The following is an 18,328-nucleotide window of genomic DNA, read 5'->3' on the forward strand; positions in this document are numbered from 1 at the left end:
GTTTGATTCTACAATTTCTACAGTACACGTACCATCACAAGTATAACTGACATTTTTGAAAAAAGTTAAAAAAAAGGTTTTATTTCATTCGAAAAAATTATGAAACCCTGCAAGATAATTTGATGTTTGCTTCAGAAAATATCTAACATTCAATTTTGTTAAAAAATTTTTTAGAGAAAATCGATAAAAAACCTAAATTTTACAGAACGGGTTGAAGGAAATAAATACATTAAATCTCATACATTTTCTTTCAGAAGTTGAAAATACTTGCGGTTATGAGAAAAGTTAAAAATTGGTTTAAAACCTTTATTTTAAATTTTTAAGGTTTTGAGAATTTTTTTATGTCATAAGAAATGCAGATATTTCTTAAATGAGTTTTACCTATTGTCATAGGTTAAAATTTAAAAAATTAAAGCTGATAGAAAAATAACTTATTGCATATTTGGATTCAGAGAATCCTAGTTAATCAAAATAAGTTCTTAAATTCTTTGCACCTTGAAAAAATTTGAATTTTGTGGCCATTTGTAATATATCAAAACCCTTAGAATGTGGTGTTGAGCATCGAGAAGAATAAGAAAAAAATGGCTTCTTGAAGAATTTTTCATATCAGCATAAAGTTTGTAATGACATATTCGATTTCTTTATAAATAATAAAAACACATACCTACTTAATGTAGGGTTTTTGTGAGTCAAGATTTCAGTTTAAATACAAAGTGTTTATTGAATAGCAATTGAAAATTTTTAATTAAAAATAAATTTCAATTTTGGAACGTCATATAGTGTCGTCAAATGAAATGTCTTTAGATTTAAGACTCAATTCCAGCCAATTTTTGTCTTGATTTACAATGATTTTTGAACACCTTGTGGTATCCAGAAATTTCCGATTACTATGGTAAATTAATTTCTAAATCTTGAAATTTTACTTGGAAAAATGTCTATGGAAAGATTAAAATTATTTTAGTTTTTGTCATTTTTGCCATTGCTGTCATTCTTGTGAAACTTGTTTGAAATTTGTTTTATTGATCACATAGAAGTGTTGAAGAAATTTGCTACTTATTTCAACACTTCACAGGGGTAAAAAATGAAAAAAAAAACTTGATCGTTTATTACTTTTTCGTTTTACATTTGATTTAACAGTTAGGCATATTTCTAGGCTTTGTAGTTAAATAGATTTATAACAAAAACTTATGATTCTTTTACTAATTGTCCAACGAATGAGAAAAAAAACCATATTTTAAACCGTTGGTCAAAGCTCACTTCTATCAGGATAATTTACAAAATCACTGGTGTAGATATTTCTAGTTTTTTGGTGATTTTTCCATCTGTTTATTTAGAATTGACTTCTGCTATCACTAACAAATGACTAAACCGGTTGAAAATGATTTTTACTACAACACTTTTGCATAGATCAAACAAATACAAAAAACGAGTGAAATCAAATTGTTTAGTTGTTAAATTTTAAGGTATTCCTTCGTTTAATAAAGAGTTCAACTTTGTAAACTGTTCCGTTTCAAAGGTCAAACATTTGATGAAATGCGAATCCTCTAACAAACGAATTTTATTTTCAGCTACCCAAATGTTTTAGATTGAACAGATCGTTCAAGGAGCAACAACTATTTCCTTTTACCCATAGCCGTACTAAGTAAGTTAAGAGTAACCGATACAAAAAAAACAACACATCCCTCGACAAAATGACCTCAGTCAGAGACACGGCGTCGTTCTTCAGTAACGGCACCTCCAACCAGTTTGACTTCGTCCTAGCCCTGTATCCCCAGGCACTGAAACTCAAGGCAGACAACAAATGTAAAAAACCGGAAGAACTGATCCGGCTGGATGATTGGTACCAGAATAAACTGCCACAGTTGATCAAGAAACGTGGCAAGGAAAGGTTCATAGTACACGAGGAACTGGTTCAGACAATGAAATGGAAACAGACAAGAGGGAAGTTCTACCCGCAGCTGTCCTACTTGATTAAGGTCAATACGCCACGAGCGGTGCAAGCAGAGACAAAGAAAGCTTTTAAGAAGCTACCGAATCTGGAACAAGCTATAACGGCATTGTCGAACTTGAAAGGCGTCGGAACAACGATGGCTTCGGCTTTGCTGGCAGCTGCTGCTCCAGAAACCGCTCCTTTCATGGCAGATGAATGTTTGATGGCTATTCCGGAAATTGAAGGCATCGATTACACGACCCGCGAATACATGAACTTTGTCCAGCACATTCGGGCCACGACAAATAGGTTAAACGAAGAAGTTCACGGCCCCGTTAGTAGTTCAAAGGAGGACGGTAGCAACGACGAAGACAGCAACAGCGACGCTGCTGAAAAAGTTGAGAAGAAATGGTCTCCGCATCGAGTCGAGCTGGCCCTGTGGACACACTATGTAGCACGGGAGTTCAAACCGGAACTGCTAGACGACATGCCTGCACCCTCCAAATCCAACTTCTCAGCAGGATCCGCAACGGTTCCGACGGCAGCGGTAGCACCTGCCACAACGACACCAGTCGCAACCAATGGCGCCTCGACGGTTCCCTCGCTAGCTTCCTCGGAAAACAACACCATGGAGGAACCTTCGGACGAGAGCAACCTGGACACCGAACCGGGCAAAGGAACCTCGGACGAATCCTCGAAAGACAACAACAAGTACACTGACAGCCTGGACGAGTGCACCAAATCCGAAGACAGTCTGGAGAAGCCGAGCACCACGACGACCAGCATCCGGAACAACAACAGCGACGAAGTGATCGACAGTGACTCGCAGAGCAGCGCCAAACGGTCTGGTGGGACCTTCGACGACGAAGACGACGACGACGACGAAGAGGATGAAGACGAGGAAAACGATGAGGAGGACAATGGAGACGGAGTTGCCGGCGAAGGGGACGAAAGTTCGGCTGACGGTGCTCCCGAAGCCAAGAAGGCCAAGCTGGAATAAGTGGCAGCACGTGGAGGACTAGAGCAGCGGTGAGCAGGTTTTGTTTCCAATTAATTCCGAGCGCGAAGGGGGAATGCATAATTACAAATCAGAATCAGTTAACATAATTGCGAGCGAAGAGCACGTCAGGAGTAGCGATATCAGAATTTCGTACGGGGTGGGGTCATTCGTGGAACGGGAAGGGGAAAACGAGAATCGAAAACAGATGGAAAACACACATTTCTTTTTACAAATTGCGACAGCGGAGCAAAAGAAAACCTTGATTGCTAGTGAATGAAAAATTACGAAACTTTTGTTCGAATCTATTCCGGAACCTCTTGACCTGGTTCAACGAGCTCGAGGCAAAAAAAGGAAAAACTTTAATTGAGATAAGTTGCACGTTTCTCGAACGAAAAAAAAAAAAGAAGTGGAGGAGGTTATCAACTTAAATTTATTTGACACACTGCCTCCGTCGTTGGCCCCGTTACCTACCGGATGAATAAGTGTAGGACGTGTTTTTTTTTTCTTCTTCTCGAAAATGGAACCACTTGAAGTGCTTGCTGGCACCGAGAGGTTTAGTTTTTGTTCTAATTTATCCTAGTCCAAAAACCAGATGGGACCGTGCTTTCTCGAATTGATTTGATTGGTTTTCTTGCACGAAATGGTTCGGCAAGACCAGATGACATTTGATTTAGGGCGAAAGTCTCCCGGAACAAATGTTTTGGTAGTACGGATTAAATTTTAACTGTTTTATAAAATGTTTAATACTCGTTAGTATGAAAAGGTTGAATTGAAATTGATTTCAATTCTTATTAACCCTCTACTGCATGAATTATGAACCATTTCTAAAAAAAACTGTGACTGGAAATAAATTTAGTGACCTTATTGACTATGAAATTTGTACCGAAAAAATCATAATTGTTTTTTCAATAGTTTGAATTATAATTTAAAATTGAATACTGTATTATTGTTGCATTGAAATAGTTTGAAATATTTTACAGTAGGGGAGAATGAGGATACTTGATCCCTGGGGATACTTGATTCCTTAGCTATATCTTCAAACTGGAATGTCGTACAAAGATCAAATGTTCTAGAAAAATGTGCCAAATGGAACAAAACAGCAATAATTGAAGCTCAAAAAATTTTAACAAAATAAGTTTTTGGGTTATTGAACTTTGTTTGAAAAATTTCACAAAATGTGACTTGAAGATCTTTTTTCATCATTTTAAAATGTTCCTAACATGGAAATATTATAACAAAAATATTTACTACAATACATCAATCTTTCAAATATAAAATGAACTTCAAAATACAATATTTTCAAAGCGATGGAAAACTCCCAACTTTTTTCAGAATTTTTTTTCTAAATTGTTGATTTTGGGTACAATTGATCCCTAATATATGGGTACAAATGATCCCGGTATATTCTTCTTCTCAATGGATCGTGTTAAGTTCTGATTACGAGATTACTTATATTTATCCAATAGCTAATATTCATCCATCAATTATCTGAAGAAAAGGGCTAAAATAATTGATTTTCTCTTGTTTATAAAAAATTGCGCCCGTAACTATGCAATGTCATAAGGGTTGAGAATAAGCTATAGAATTTTATTTTCTGACAATTAGGTAGATTGTGAAATGAGAACAAACATGACCAAAATAGTCAATTAACATTTTATCTTGGGGTTTTGTTTGATTTTTTCCATGGATTAGGGCTTCCTGAATAAACGATCAAGTGACCCCTAACTTCAAAAATATCGCATTTTTTTTACTCCCACGAAAATGCTTCTAGTTCATCTACGGGTTCAAGTATCGTTCTAATTTTAGGAGCATGGAAACTTGAAATAACACGCTGTCAGAAAATGTAAAAAAGTGCGAGTTGCTAAATTTTTCCAAAAAGATATGGGGAAAATAAGAAAAGGGGATCAAGTATCCCCACTCTCCCCTACTGAATTATGCTAAAAAATGTTTACAAAACTTAGTAATCATATATGGGCTCGTATGCAGGAGACGTTGGATAGAAGGGGCTTTTGAAACCTACAAAACAAAGAAATTCTGACAAAGTGAAAAAATTTCTAAAACTTCAATTATTTTGAAATAAGCCACCTTATATTAGATTCCTCGAGTTTCGAAAATTGATATAGAAAAAATTCATTTAATTCAAATTTTGATTAAAAAACTTCAGCTATGAGATACTTGTTAAAATTCTAAACCACGAGGCAAAATAACGATTCAGAGATCGTTAACTATAGGTTACGGTGAATCAATGAAGACACTTGAATACAGCATACATTTGTAGTTTACAGTACAGAGTTATTAAAATACTTAAACATTTTCTTCAGGCTTGCATTGGTTCTGAATTAAAGATATGTAATTTGACACAGATTTTTCCATATCAAATGAGCATTCTAGGAAGAGAATCGTTAAACAAAACTTTGAACTTTAAAAATTAAAATTAAGTTCCTATTTCAAATTTAAAAGTCCATAATTTTATGATAAAAACAGATCTATATACTTATGTATACCTATATTGAAAAGTTAAGCTACTAATTGAATAAAAATCTTAAAAACTAACAAATATTTTCATTTTGATGCAAATTTTGTCTTAAGAAGTATACTCCTTAAAGTATGGACACGAAGTTTTAAAAAAAAATTAGCAGCTGACGGTTTCAATTAGCATCGTTAGAGTTTTAAGGTGACTGACTCAAGGCAAATTTTTTTAAGGATCATATTTCTGGCTATTTGGTGACATAAGCCTTGGGGGGCCTTCCTAGCACTTGAGGAATCTTGTATTTTTAATGCATTCGAAAACAATTAGAACGGATTAGCACTTCATGCTCCAAGAGTCCTCTAAGCACATTTTCCAGCCCATTTTTCTAAACATTAAAGCGAAAATGGCAAGTTACTTCTTAATATTCTTGGCCATTCATGCTGCTTATGTACTTTTTACAGAAGTTTTACGATTTTTATTACAAATCCAGCCAAAATATCATTTGAAAAAAAAAGCTTCTGCTAAATACCACCAAGTTCAGTTCATTGGTGGAGCCTGAGACGAAACCCTCGAGGCTGTTGAATGTTATTTATTAAAATTCTTTTGGGTCTCGCCAAGAATTGAGCTTGATTCCCCGTATTCACTCTCATTCAAGAGGCAAGCAGGCAGAAGATAGAAAAGTTTTCGGCATTCAAAAATTCAGATCTAATCAACAGAGATCTGGTGAGATCTTTCCATTTTATTTAGGCAGAAGATGTTTTTAGCTTGGTAATGAGACTTTGAAAAATAGATAAAATTTTTTGTTTTCACTTGAATAACAGCATGCTACTGCAACTGTAACCATCCTTGGAGGCTGAGTCAGCATTTAAGTGCATGATCTACCATATTTGGTTTGATATCAATCGTTTTGGAAACTTTACAGAATCTGTCCCATGTTCCGATGGATTAAAGATTGACTAAAAGACACCCATCAGACTTGGTTGAAACATTTCCAACTATAAAGCGCAAATCTTTGATCATGAAAAAATCATGAGAAAATTTAAAGCACTTTTGCAGGTTTATTCACTACCTCAAACTTTGTTTGGTTTATAAAAAGCTTGTCCGATTGCCTAGTTTTACCCAAACTTTCTCAATATTCTATACAAAATTTGGGAAAGTTCCGGTTCTGTTCGGCTCCCCGGATTTTGTTGGAAAAATCCGTATTGATTCACTATATTTGCTGAATCCAACAAGAAAAGTTCAGATGTTTCGATGAAAAAAAAAGTTCCATGCGTTTTTCTCTTGATTTATGTTGAAAAATACCTGGGACTTGATAAAATTTTTCAAATTATGCCGAGATTAAAGGCTTCAAATTTTCGAATGAAAAGCCTAGATTTTGCTAGGGTTTTTAATAAAATAGTTTGGATTTGCCGGATTGCTCGGTACGTGTCAAACTTTTTTTTTACAAAACTATATAACCTACGTCCTACATTCAACAGGTAAGGTTCAGGTTTTTAAGCCTTTCAGTAGACTTTGATTATGGATTTTTAAGCTGGACAACGGCTAATCAAATCTTCAGCCCAAGCCAACGTAGTCCCTAAAAACATCCAAAGGATTCCCTCCCTTAGTTGAGTTCCTCGATTATCTTAAAGGGTGATGCGGTCAAAATTTGGTCAAGGGAAAACGCGTGTAAATCGGTGAAATCGTTTATTTAAAATATCAAATTAAATTTCTCTTTCAAGTTTAGTTAGTATAAAATTCAGGAAAAATATTCAGTTAGGCTTCCGCTTTTCCAAATCCAAATTGCCGGGCCTTACGCTTAACCCCTGCCATCAGATTTTGTAAAGCCACCTTGTCCACCTTCTTCGCCGCAGAAAGCCAGTTTGCCTTGAACTGCTGCTCGTCCTTAGCAGTTTTTTTGGTCTTCTTTTGGTTACGTTTGACAACAGTCCAGTATTTCTCAATTGGGCGGAGCTCTGGCGTGTTGGGAGGGTTCTTGTCCTTGGGAACCACCTGCACGTTGTTGGCGGCGTACCACTCCATGGCCTTTTTACCGTAATGGTAAGATGCCAAATCCGGCCAAAACAGTACGGAACAACCGTATTTCTTCAGGAAAGGCAGCAGACGTTTATTCAAACACTCTTTCACGTAAATTTCTTGGTTGAAAGTCCCGGAAGCTATTAAAATGCTACTTTTCAAGCTACAGTATAGATGGCTTGCCAAACCAGATATTTCTTCGCGAACTTTGACAGTTTCATGTGCTTGAAAATATCTGCTGCCTTACCCCTTCCTTTTGCCGTATAAAACTCCTGTCCCGGAAGCTGCTTGTAGTCGGCTTTGACGTAGGTTTCGTCGTCCATTACCACGCAGTCAAACTTCGTCAGCATCGTCGTGTACAGCCTCCGGGATTGCGCTTTGGCCGTCGTATTTTGTTTATCATCGCGATTTGGAGTCACTACCTTCTTGTAAGTCTATAGTCCGGCTCGATTTTTGGCTCGATGCACGGTTGTAGACGATACACCCAGCTTATTTGCGGCATCTCGGAGAGAGAGGTTAGGGTTTCGCTTGAAACTACCGGCAAACCCTCTTTGTCGTCACAGCGGCTTCCGGTTTTCGATTTCTTCCCGATCCAGACTTCCTGGCTGTCGACAAACGTTCCCCAAACACTTTAATTACATTTGTAACGGTTGATTTGGCAACTTTTAGCAATTTTGCCAGCTTTGCGTACGAGAAGCTCGGATTTTCGAGATGCGCGAGCAAAATTTTGATACGCTGCTCTTCTTCCTTGGACGGCATTTTGACAACTGAAGAGTGAATTCCAAAATCAAAATAGGAGCAACATTCTACACACACACACACACCTTCAAAATAAGGGGTGTTCAGGTTTTTTAAATGCAAAATTGAAAGAAATATGTCAAGTTGATATTGACCAAATTTTGACCGTATCACCCTTTATTCAGATCTTTTTTTATTTCAAATCTTCACTTTGATAGTTTCCTCCATACTTGGCTCCTAATGCTCTGCTTTTCGATCCACTTGCACAACGACGGGCGTATTTTGTCGGGAGACAAAATTTCTATCCGGTTCGAAGAACCATTTTATTGTGGCCATGAAAAGCCATAGGACTGTAGGGAGGAAAGGCCTTGGCGAAACTACCACTGTTTGCCCTTCCTCCTTCTGGGATTGGGCTTTGACAACCCCTGGTGGTTGCCAAAAAGTGGAGGCAGGTCCGCAGACTGTCTGCCTGGAGGCCCAGCGGCCTTGGTCGATGTGAGCGCTTGGGGAAACTACCACTGATGGTCCGTTCCTCTCTTGGACTTGGACCTCAAGAGACAACCACGCATGGTTGTCCCATCAGTGGAGGCAGGTCCTCATGACGCTGCCTGGCGGCCAAGGCTCGGAGGGATCTCGATCGCCTAATTGACTGAGATCCAAACTCTTTCAGATTGAGGGGCCCTTAAAAGAGACGATTTTGGCAGCTGGGCCCGGGAGCAAAGGCGTCGGAGCGAAGCATTGTCGGACAGAACAATATCAAAAAATCAATTTTAAAATTTTAAGACATTATGACCAAAAATCTGAAATTTTACTTTTATACTGCTATTACGAGAGTTATGATTTATAAGACATGATGGCTTTATCATCAAATGAAAGGTATGAAGGATTTTTTTAAACAGAAAAGAAATGTTTCGATTTCCCCGAAAACTCCACGAAAGACTACCACCCCATCGAAAGCCATGGCCAGTTAGTTTCAACTACATTATGCAACTGTTTTCAACCTCTCGAGATGGTTTTTAGTTTGCGCAAACTTATTGTTTATCCATGGGTTTCCACCAACAACAAAAAAAAACAATACCAAACGTTAAAACGAACCGAAACAAAAAGAAGGCGCGTTTGCACGAAGCACATTCCAGAGAACAACCAACAATACCGCAACAAAAATATAACCACAAATTCTCGACAGCTATGAAAGAACTAAAAAACCATTAAAATTATATATTATATTTAAAAACACACCGACACGCAACACATAAACACATAGGAGATAATCATAAACTTTGGTGAGGATAAACAGCATCAAAACAACCTTTTTGGATGTGATTCAAAATTGTCAGTCGGCACAGTCCCTAATATTTTTTTTCAGTTTCATGAAAGTTTTCATTATCCTTAGTAGTTGTGCAGCGCAAGTTGCAGAAGGTTCAGAATCGGAGACAAAAAAAAAGCAAAACCAATTGTAGATGGTTTTAAAAAAAAAATCCCGAGGGGAAAGATGCGTCAGTTTTTTTCCCCGAAACCCATTTTCGTTCGTAGAACTCTTTAATGATTAAACTGAGCTAAGCTTATTTTCGAGTGTAGAACTTATTTATTATATCTTACGTTTAGGATTCATGTGTTTCGTATGAGAAAAATGGAAATCAAATAGACAGCTCTGTGGGAAGTTTCAACTATCAGAAATTTTTGAGGAAGGCAGTCGAAAAACAAATCAATTTATCAGTCTTAAGTGGAACCGATTAGAGAGGAGAAATCTTTATATAAACACCTAGTATTAGTTGACGTTTTAGTTCACCGTATGTACGATGTTATAAAAAAACAAGCAAAATTGAACAAAAATTAAAAAAATCCAAAGGTACAGATATGATTCTTTCAAAAAGTAACATAAATAGAAGTTGTTTTTTTCGTACAGGAACACCATCCCCCTAAATAGGAAAAAAATCCCTAATGTTATGAGAAGGAAAGTTACTGATACCCTTGTAGATGAATTACGTTAGACTCCATCACAATACACTCCCCAAAATATGATATAAACAAACAAAAACCTGAGCGGAGAGACCTAATGAATCATTATAAGGACACAGACCGCTAAAGCTAAGATAAAATTAAACACATAAAAAAACAACTTCAAACACCTACACAGTTACGATGGGAGAAAAGAGTAAAAAAGAAGTAAGAACACATAGGAACTAGTAATCAAATCAATATAAACAAAATAAACTAATGATTCATGAACAAAACAGAACAGATAAAGCTACAAGTAAATAAACAGCAAAACAGAAACCACTAATAGCCTTTAAATGTGAAAACAAAATAGACAAGCAAACAAACAGAGACAGACAGAAAACGGAATGGAACCCATAACTTATCGACACAATCTAATACTAACACCTGCAAAAGGGAAAGTTGAAAAGTCACAAAACCCGACACACACTCACACATACTTACCCAACACAGCTGAACCGAAAACTGTCAAAACTGTTGCTGCCGGAAACTCTTATTACTCAATGCGGTAAGCAAAAAAAAGGAAAATACAGCAGAAGAAAAGAACAATCCTACAAAGTCGAGGGACAAACTTTACACTGAAAAGAGTAATAGAAACAAACAAACATCAACAAAAAAAGAAATACAAATAAAATAAAAATAAATAAGTCATTATGATACAAAACTAGTTAAGTTTTTTCTGTGGTTTTTTTGGTGCAACACTTCCGAAAGCCTTTTCTTGCAGCACATCTCGAAACATCTCCCGGTAGAATCCTTGTGAAAGTTTAAATTCCCGACACCCATTCTCGCAGCAAAACCGCAACAGCAACAAACGAACTCGTGGAGATGCCAATTAGGAGGTCCAAGTTAGTTGTTGGACCGAGGGAAAAACTTTCATAGCCCGATTTTCCACTAGATACTAAAAGCCTGTGTGGTATTTCTCGTTTTGTTTTTCTTCTTCTCTTTTTTGGTTTCCATTTGGTATATTTGTAGCGCGACAATTTAGCAGCTGCTGCAGCAATATCATTGCACCTCTACTACTGCTGGTGCTGGTGGTTTGACTAATCCGGATGTGGACACAAACTCCAGTTGGCAATAAATAAGTGTCCTGGTGGTGCCGCACGGATTTGGGAATTGGTGGCTCCAGAGATAACCGCAGGTGCTGCAAGTGAAGGTAAGTGATGTAGTTAAGTTTTATCGCGGTTTTTTGTAATTTTTTGTTCATTTTTTTTATTACTGATATGTTTTTTTTAACTTTTAAAATGCTTCTATTGATTTCAATTGAAAATACAAAATGAACTCGTAATGTCACGTTCTTCGCTGGAAAGGATTTCAGTTTTATTGAACACAATAATCTCAACATTGTTAAGCTTTACAAACTATGTATATGTATTTTTTGAAATTTATCAAATTCTCCAGATTTCCTGATGTGTCCTTTCGTAAGATTGCTTTAAATTACTGAAAAATAAAAGTTCGACTCTCTGGAGCCACCTTTTTGTTGTTTTTGGGAAAACACTTACGTTCGTCTCGGTCAGTTTGGCTTGAATTCTGTGTTGTACAAAAGCTCGGTTATGGATGAATGTTTTAAGTGCAGTTACGCCTAGAAAGCACTGACTTATTTAGTAGAGTGGTCACAATCTTGCAAAAAAGTAACAATCGGTTTTAGGTTTCTTGTAGTCCCAAAAGCAACTGTGCAAAATTTGGTGGCTCTAGGATTTGAAATAGGCTGTAGCATGGCGGTAGGATGAACTGCCTCATAAGTGGGGTGTGGCTAAAAAAATTTCTTTAACATTTTTGCTTGAAAAGTGCATACATAAAGAATAGTAAAATGAATATGATTTTTAGAGTTCTTTTTTAGTTAAAATACTATCGACAGGTTAAATAATGAATAAGTTGATTTTCGGCGATTTCAGTCAAGCGACTGAAATCGCTCAAAATCAATTTATTCGTTCTTTTTTTTATTCATTTAAAATCATTACTTTAGAAAATAAGAAAATAAGTGTTCTGTTTGTTTTTAGCTTTGAAAATAAATGAGGGAAGGCTTCATTTGAAAGAAAAACTTATTTGGGGTTCAAATCAGATTGAGTTCCAACTCTTGAAACTCGATACATTCAGATTTTATTTTGAACCTTTTTTAAGTACATATCTACAATATAAAACAACAAACCAACAGAATATATTTCCTCTGAATTTTCCTGGACCTGAAGAGCCTTGGACAAGTTTTTTTTATCAGCAATAAGTTATCGTTAATAATTTATTTCATTATTACAATCCTGTTAAAAAAATGTTGAATAAGTTAAAATTAAGATTTTTCCAAGAACTCAATATTGAAAATGATTTAAAATCTTATTTTCTAATGGTGGTTTTCACCTGTTTTGATTTTTGTTTTGGGCAGTTTTGAATTTTAATTCCGATTTTGAAATCTACTTTTTGAATAAATATTCTTATTTTAAGAGGAGAAATCACCGTGAATTTGTTTATTGAAATTAATTTGCGGTTTTATCGGTGAGGATTAAAGAGTTGAAATGAAAGACGGATAGAAGATCAGAAGAAAATTCTAAGGTGGTGAAAAGAGCGAAGAGCATTTGAAATAGAAGCTTGACCACATACTAAATTATTTGTCCCGCATCAATTAACTGTTTTGAAGAAGTAGTACCCAATAGAGAAGGCACTACATTTTTCGATACAGTTAATTATGGATGGTTCGACCGCCACGTGAGTGCACCCTCACCGATAAAGCCGCAAATTAATTTCAATAAACAAATAAATATTCTGAATTCATAACAATCCCAAACAAAATTTATCAATAATTATCAACCAAAAAGGGCATTTTATAACAGAATGCTTGAGCAGAAACTCTGATATTTCAATTTTGGGCCTCGATTATTGAACTTTTTTAAGTTTCAACTCTGCATAAAAACTTGAAGTAATTTCAAATCCAAATCTTGAAAATAGTTTGTTTTTTTTTTAAATATTTTCTTTTAATAAACCGGAATGATGAGTTTCGAGCATGGAAAACGAATCTTATTTTAGTTTTGAATGCAAAACCAAGATTTGAATCAGGATTTTGTCTCAATGATAAACCGAACTTTAAATCAAGAAAAATAAACCAGATACAGATTCCATAATCCGGTTACAGGCAACAAATTTTGATTTTTATAAAACAAAATAGGTACCAAAACATTGGAAATGACTCAAACCTTAGCTCGCTAGATATTTTTCCGCACTTACCCGGACAGGGCAAATCCGAGCAATTTCTTCCAAAACCGGCATTCGATTTTAAGGTTTACAACCCAAAATCTGGGCAATGTCCAGAAAAATTAATATATTCTTCAATAAAAATCAAGAAGAAAAAAACTCGAAATGTTGTTTCTTTTAATCAAAACAGATCAGCCAGATTATTTTGATTAACTTGGCTCAAAAAATTTTTGGACGCAAAATACGTGAATGCTATCACGCAATTTATTTTTTTCTTTGATTTTGCAAATATGCGTATTCAAAACATTCGGGCATAATCCGGACAATCAGACAATCTTAGTGAGTCCAATCTTTTTGAAAATTCGATATTTGGGACTAAGGACTGTACCCAAAATTCATGCATCAATTTCTTTAGTGAATAAATTTTGATAGAATTGTGGACCTGGGATAAAATTTTGAGATTTTGGCCTTAGTTCTGAGCAGGCTTCCGAAAAGTACTGCCGAACGACAGTATTCTTGCGAACGTCGCGCATACACCCCGATGAAAGCTTTCCGAATATTTCTTCCCCGACAGTTTTAAAAGGAGCGTTCGTGCGATGTACAACGATGGCTTGTTTCACTTCATGCGAAAGTTTTTTCGTGGGTATGAAAGCTTTTTAAGCTCCGTGACAGTTTTGGGAATATCTTCGTGACAGTTTTCAATGCGTTGAATTTTTCATGACAGTATTGCTTATTTCGTCCGACTGTAGCCGAGATTCGTTTTGGATAGTCATCTACGCTCGGACTGAGTTAATTTCGAATTAACGAACGTATGAGCTTTCCTTCTGCTTGAGCGTAAGCTAGCTACTGCGGCTGGCTATCCTTACGTTATTAGTTGGTCGACGCACATTGATGCGTGTTGTTTTCCAACCTGAAATTGGGTTTCGTATAAGAGCATTAAGTTCAAGATTTCAGATTGAAATATGAGATTTCAGATTTCAGATACAAATTCAGATTTCTGATTCCTATTTCAGGTCAAGATTTCAGATTTTAGATTCAAATTTGGATTTCAGAATCAGGTTAAGGCATTAAGTTTCAAATTCAAATTTCAAATTCAGATTTCAGACTCAGGTTTCAGATTGAGATTTCAGATTTAGATTTAGGGATCATATTCGATCATATTCAGACTTCAGATTCAGATTTCAGATTCAGATTTCAGATTCAGATTTCACATTCAGATTTCAGATTCAGATTCAGATTTGAGATTCAGATTTCAGATTCGGATTTCAGATTCAGATTTCAGATTCATATTTCAGATTCAGATTTCAGATTCAGATTTCAGATTCAGACTCAGATTTCAGATTCAGATTTCAGATTCAGATTTCAGATTCAGATTTCAGATTCAGATTTCAGATTCAGATTTCAGATTCAGATTTCAGATTCAGATTTCAGATTCAGATTTCAGATTCAGATTTCAGATTCAGATTTCAGATTCAGATTTCAGATTCAGATTTCAGATTCAGATTTCAGATTCAGATTTCAGATTTAGATTTCAGATTCAGATTTCAGATTCAGATTTCAGATTCAGATTTCAGATTCAGATTTCAGATTCAGATTCAGATTTCAGATTCAGATTTCAGATTTAGATTTCAGATTCAGATTTCAGATTCAGATTTCAGATTCAGATTTAGATTTCAGATTCAGATTTCAAATTGAGATTTTAGATTCAAATTTTAGAAGCAGAATTCAGATTCCGATTTCAGATTTCAGATTCAGATTTTAGATTTTAGATTCTTATTTCAGATTATTTTTTTTTTTGAACCCATTTTCGTTATGAATTTATTTCTATTTATTTTGATAAAACTTCAATCTGCGATGCTATAATTTTCCCTGCGAGAAAATTTTAATCAAAAGTTGATTTTCGTGTTTTGCATACCAAGGAGTCAAAAAATCATCGCCTTATGAGCTGAGTAAGAAATATCTTATTTTGAATTAATAAATGAAAGTACATTATACACTTGTTATGAGATTCAAGCTAACATAGGATAGAAATTCATTAGATATATTTGAGCAATTATTGAAGAAAGACTGTGCCATGTTCTTAATAGATAAATTTGAGCATATTGAAAAATGTCTGTACCATGTTCCAAAAAATGTGAGCTATTTGTGGGCATAAATTACTGGTGTGATTAAAAAATTTAACTGCTTATTCTTGATCGAAATCGTATGTAGATCGAAACCTATCCTCGACTTGACTTTTAAAGACTTCAGAATGAAATCTTTTGGAGAAGCGTAACAGTTATATCGACGAATATTGAATACAATTTTTGATATTAAGGAATGTAGTGTTCATAAGCAAATAAAATAAATTACCATTACATACTAGTATTCACACTAAAATTTACCTCTCTGTTATGTGAAAAAATAATAAAAATAATCCATGTTTTGCGTTGGTACCATCTCTAGTGTTAAACTTTTATAAATTCAATCGATTTACAAAAAATGTTTTGTTCGTTCTTCATATATTCTCGAAAGTTAATATTTGCATCCAACCAAACAAAAAATAAATAAATATGAAGATAAAATTCTGACAATCTGAAATTTACACCAGCTTGTTATATGACCTGATACCTGATAGAAGTGTATCAATAAATATAGAATAAAATTTTTTAAAATGTTCTCTTTAAAAAAACAATTGAATCCCACAATTTGATACGTTACGTATATTATTGGAAAAATAATTGAAAAAAACAGTGTACATGTATGTTTTCAATTGGAACTTTATGGAAAGATCAAAAATTTAATTTCTTTTATCCTTTAAAATCCAATTCCGCCTTAAGACGTGGTTTATTAAATTCAGCATAAAACCAAAACCAACCATTAATTTAATTTTTTTTTGCGCAGAATATTTCAAATCATGTTAATTTAACAATCCATACTAATTGCGATTATTAGACAAGCAATGGTCAAAAACTACAGCTAAGTGGAATTCACATCATGAAAAACTGGAAATGAACCTATTTTCCGAAAATACATAATTTTGAAAGCGTCAGAAATCTCTGGCCAGATTCATATTTAAGATTGAGATTTCAGATTCAGATTTCACATCGAGATCCCAGGTTCAAATTTTATGTCCAGGATTCAGATTCAGATTTCGGAGTAGGATTTTATATTCAGATTCAGATTCAAATTCTGCTTTCAGATTTCTTATTTTAGGTATCAGGTTTAGATTTAAATTTCAGATTGAGATTCAATACAGATTTAAGTTCAAATTAGGATTTCACTTTGAGATTTTCACCCTTAAATGATTAGGTACCTAATTTTTTTTTTAATACTTATACAAATTTTAGAGAAAAATGATAACGATCAAGTCTCTTTTCAAATCGCACAAAAATAGGTTCTATTTAAACCCGCGAGTTTAATATTTCTAAGGCTATGATTCTTAGAAAAAAAAGTTAAAGTAGTAAATTTTACGATTGGTTAAGACAATAACGATTTTCGCCTAACCTTCACCGGCACCACACATTGCGTTACGCCTAGTTGTATGCGGCTACTCAGTTCGAATGGATGGTTCGTTCGATCTATTCGAAGCGAGCAGCAGCATACGACCGGGCATGGGTACGGTATAAGTATGACAGTCATCCGTGACAGTCATGCCCAAAACTGTCACGCCCTACAGCCGACAGTTAAGATGAAATTATTTTAGAAACAGGAGGCATGAAGGAATAAAAACCGAACTGTCGGTTCGGTACGCTACAGCTTTAAGCACAACATTTTCGGCAGCGCAAGCTTTGAGCCGATTGTTCAGATACAGTCTTCGTTCCCGAACGTGTGTGATGATGCCGAAGCTTTTTGATTCGATACCGACTGTACAGCAGCGAACCGAGCGGTTAAAGGAAACCGAGACAGTTTGTTCGGCGAAGAAAAAACTGTCGTCGCAATGCAGTACTTCTCGGAAGCCTGGTTCTGAGTCGAGATTGTTATTCTTAATTCAGTTTTGTCGTTCATCAATATTTGGTTAGGAATTAAAAATTTTGAGTTTAAAGAAGAACATTTTTCGTGACATTCGCTGGACCCTCATAGGGAAAAAAGCAAAAAATTCAAAGTTAGTATTAAAATCTTTATGGAAAAAGCGACTTTTGTTCCAAAAATTCTACAGCTTCACTGTTGCAACTGGCCGAAGACCGTGAAACTCTTTTGAAACAATGGGTGATTTTGCTGTTCGAAAATATTCATCTGGAGCGATTTGAAAAAATATGAAAATGATATAAGTTTATGCATTTTTAAAATCGGCATCAATTTTCTTTGACTTATCTTAGAGGTTCATGGACTTCACAAAAATTGTTCTTTCAAACTTCAGCAATAAGATGCAGCTTGAAGAATTAGAGTTCAGCGCAACAGTGAGGCTAGTTTCATACAAACTAAGATTTTTTTTTGCTACAGCCCATTTCAAATCTTAGATCTACCAAAATTCGCACAGTGGCCAGGCCCACAGTCTAATAAATACTTTCGTTCAATTTAAATTTAGTGTCGTACGACAAGGAAATCTGGGGTTTTAACCCTCTATAAAGACTCGATGCTGAAAATTACAAACTCTCAGTTTAATTTACATTTTTTTGTATCATAATTTCACAAATATTACTAATACTGTTGATCATACGAAAAAATTAGGTTCAGATAATCAAGAGCAGATTTATTTACTTTCAATATGCCAATGATTTAAAAAATGCTTTGCAGTACGAGATATTTGAATCTTAGAACAAGTACTTTTTTTTATTTTTCCAAAATTTCATATTTGGAGCACAACTAAAAAACTGTTCTACTAAATTTTCCTGCACTTTATGAAAATGTAAAACAAAACTATAATATTTTAAAATAAAAATTTATCAACGCTTCTTAAGACTTTGGAGTTTTTTAATTGAAAGTTCAGGGAAAGAAAGTTATAGAAATTATTTATTTATTTACTTTTTTTCCATTTAACGTATTTTAAGGAAGTTTCAAACCAAATTGAATTTAAGAT

General features: G+C 35.0%; 2 protein-coding genes across 9 annotated transcripts in view; both read left to right on the forward strand.

Moving 5' to 3' along the window:
• LOC129754871 (putative uncharacterized protein DDB_G0291812) overlaps positions 1-10,819 on the forward strand; it is a 66,563-nt gene extending 55,744 nt beyond the window's left edge. For all 4 annotated transcript variants that reach the window (XM_055751119.1, XM_055751121.1, XM_055751118.1 and 1 more), the window contains exon 3: positions 1,569-10,819. In XM_055751119.1, coding sequence (XP_055607094.1) covers positions 1,692-2,930 — 1,239 coding nt within the window. In that variant the 5' untranslated portion in view covers positions 1,569-1,691 and the 3' untranslated portion in view covers positions 2,931-10,819. The remainder of the gene's footprint in view (positions 1-1,568) is intronic.
• LOC129754870 (protein tincar) overlaps positions 1-18,328 on the forward strand; it is a 473,333-nt gene that overhangs the window by 245,577 nt on the left and 209,428 nt on the right. For all 5 annotated transcript variants that reach the window (XM_055751112.1, XM_055751116.1, XM_055751117.1 and 2 more), the window contains one exon: positions 11,125-11,305. The gene's annotated coding sequence lies outside the window, so the exon portion shown is untranslated. The remainder of the gene's footprint in view (positions 1-11,124; positions 11,306-18,328) is intronic.

The sequence above is a fragment of the Uranotaenia lowii genome, chromosome 3 (genome assembly GCF_029784155.1).
Source record: "Uranotaenia lowii strain MFRU-FL chromosome 3, ASM2978415v1, whole genome shotgun sequence".
In the NCBI taxonomy this organism is placed as follows: Eukaryota; Metazoa; Arthropoda; class Insecta; order Diptera; family Culicidae; genus Uranotaenia; species Uranotaenia lowii.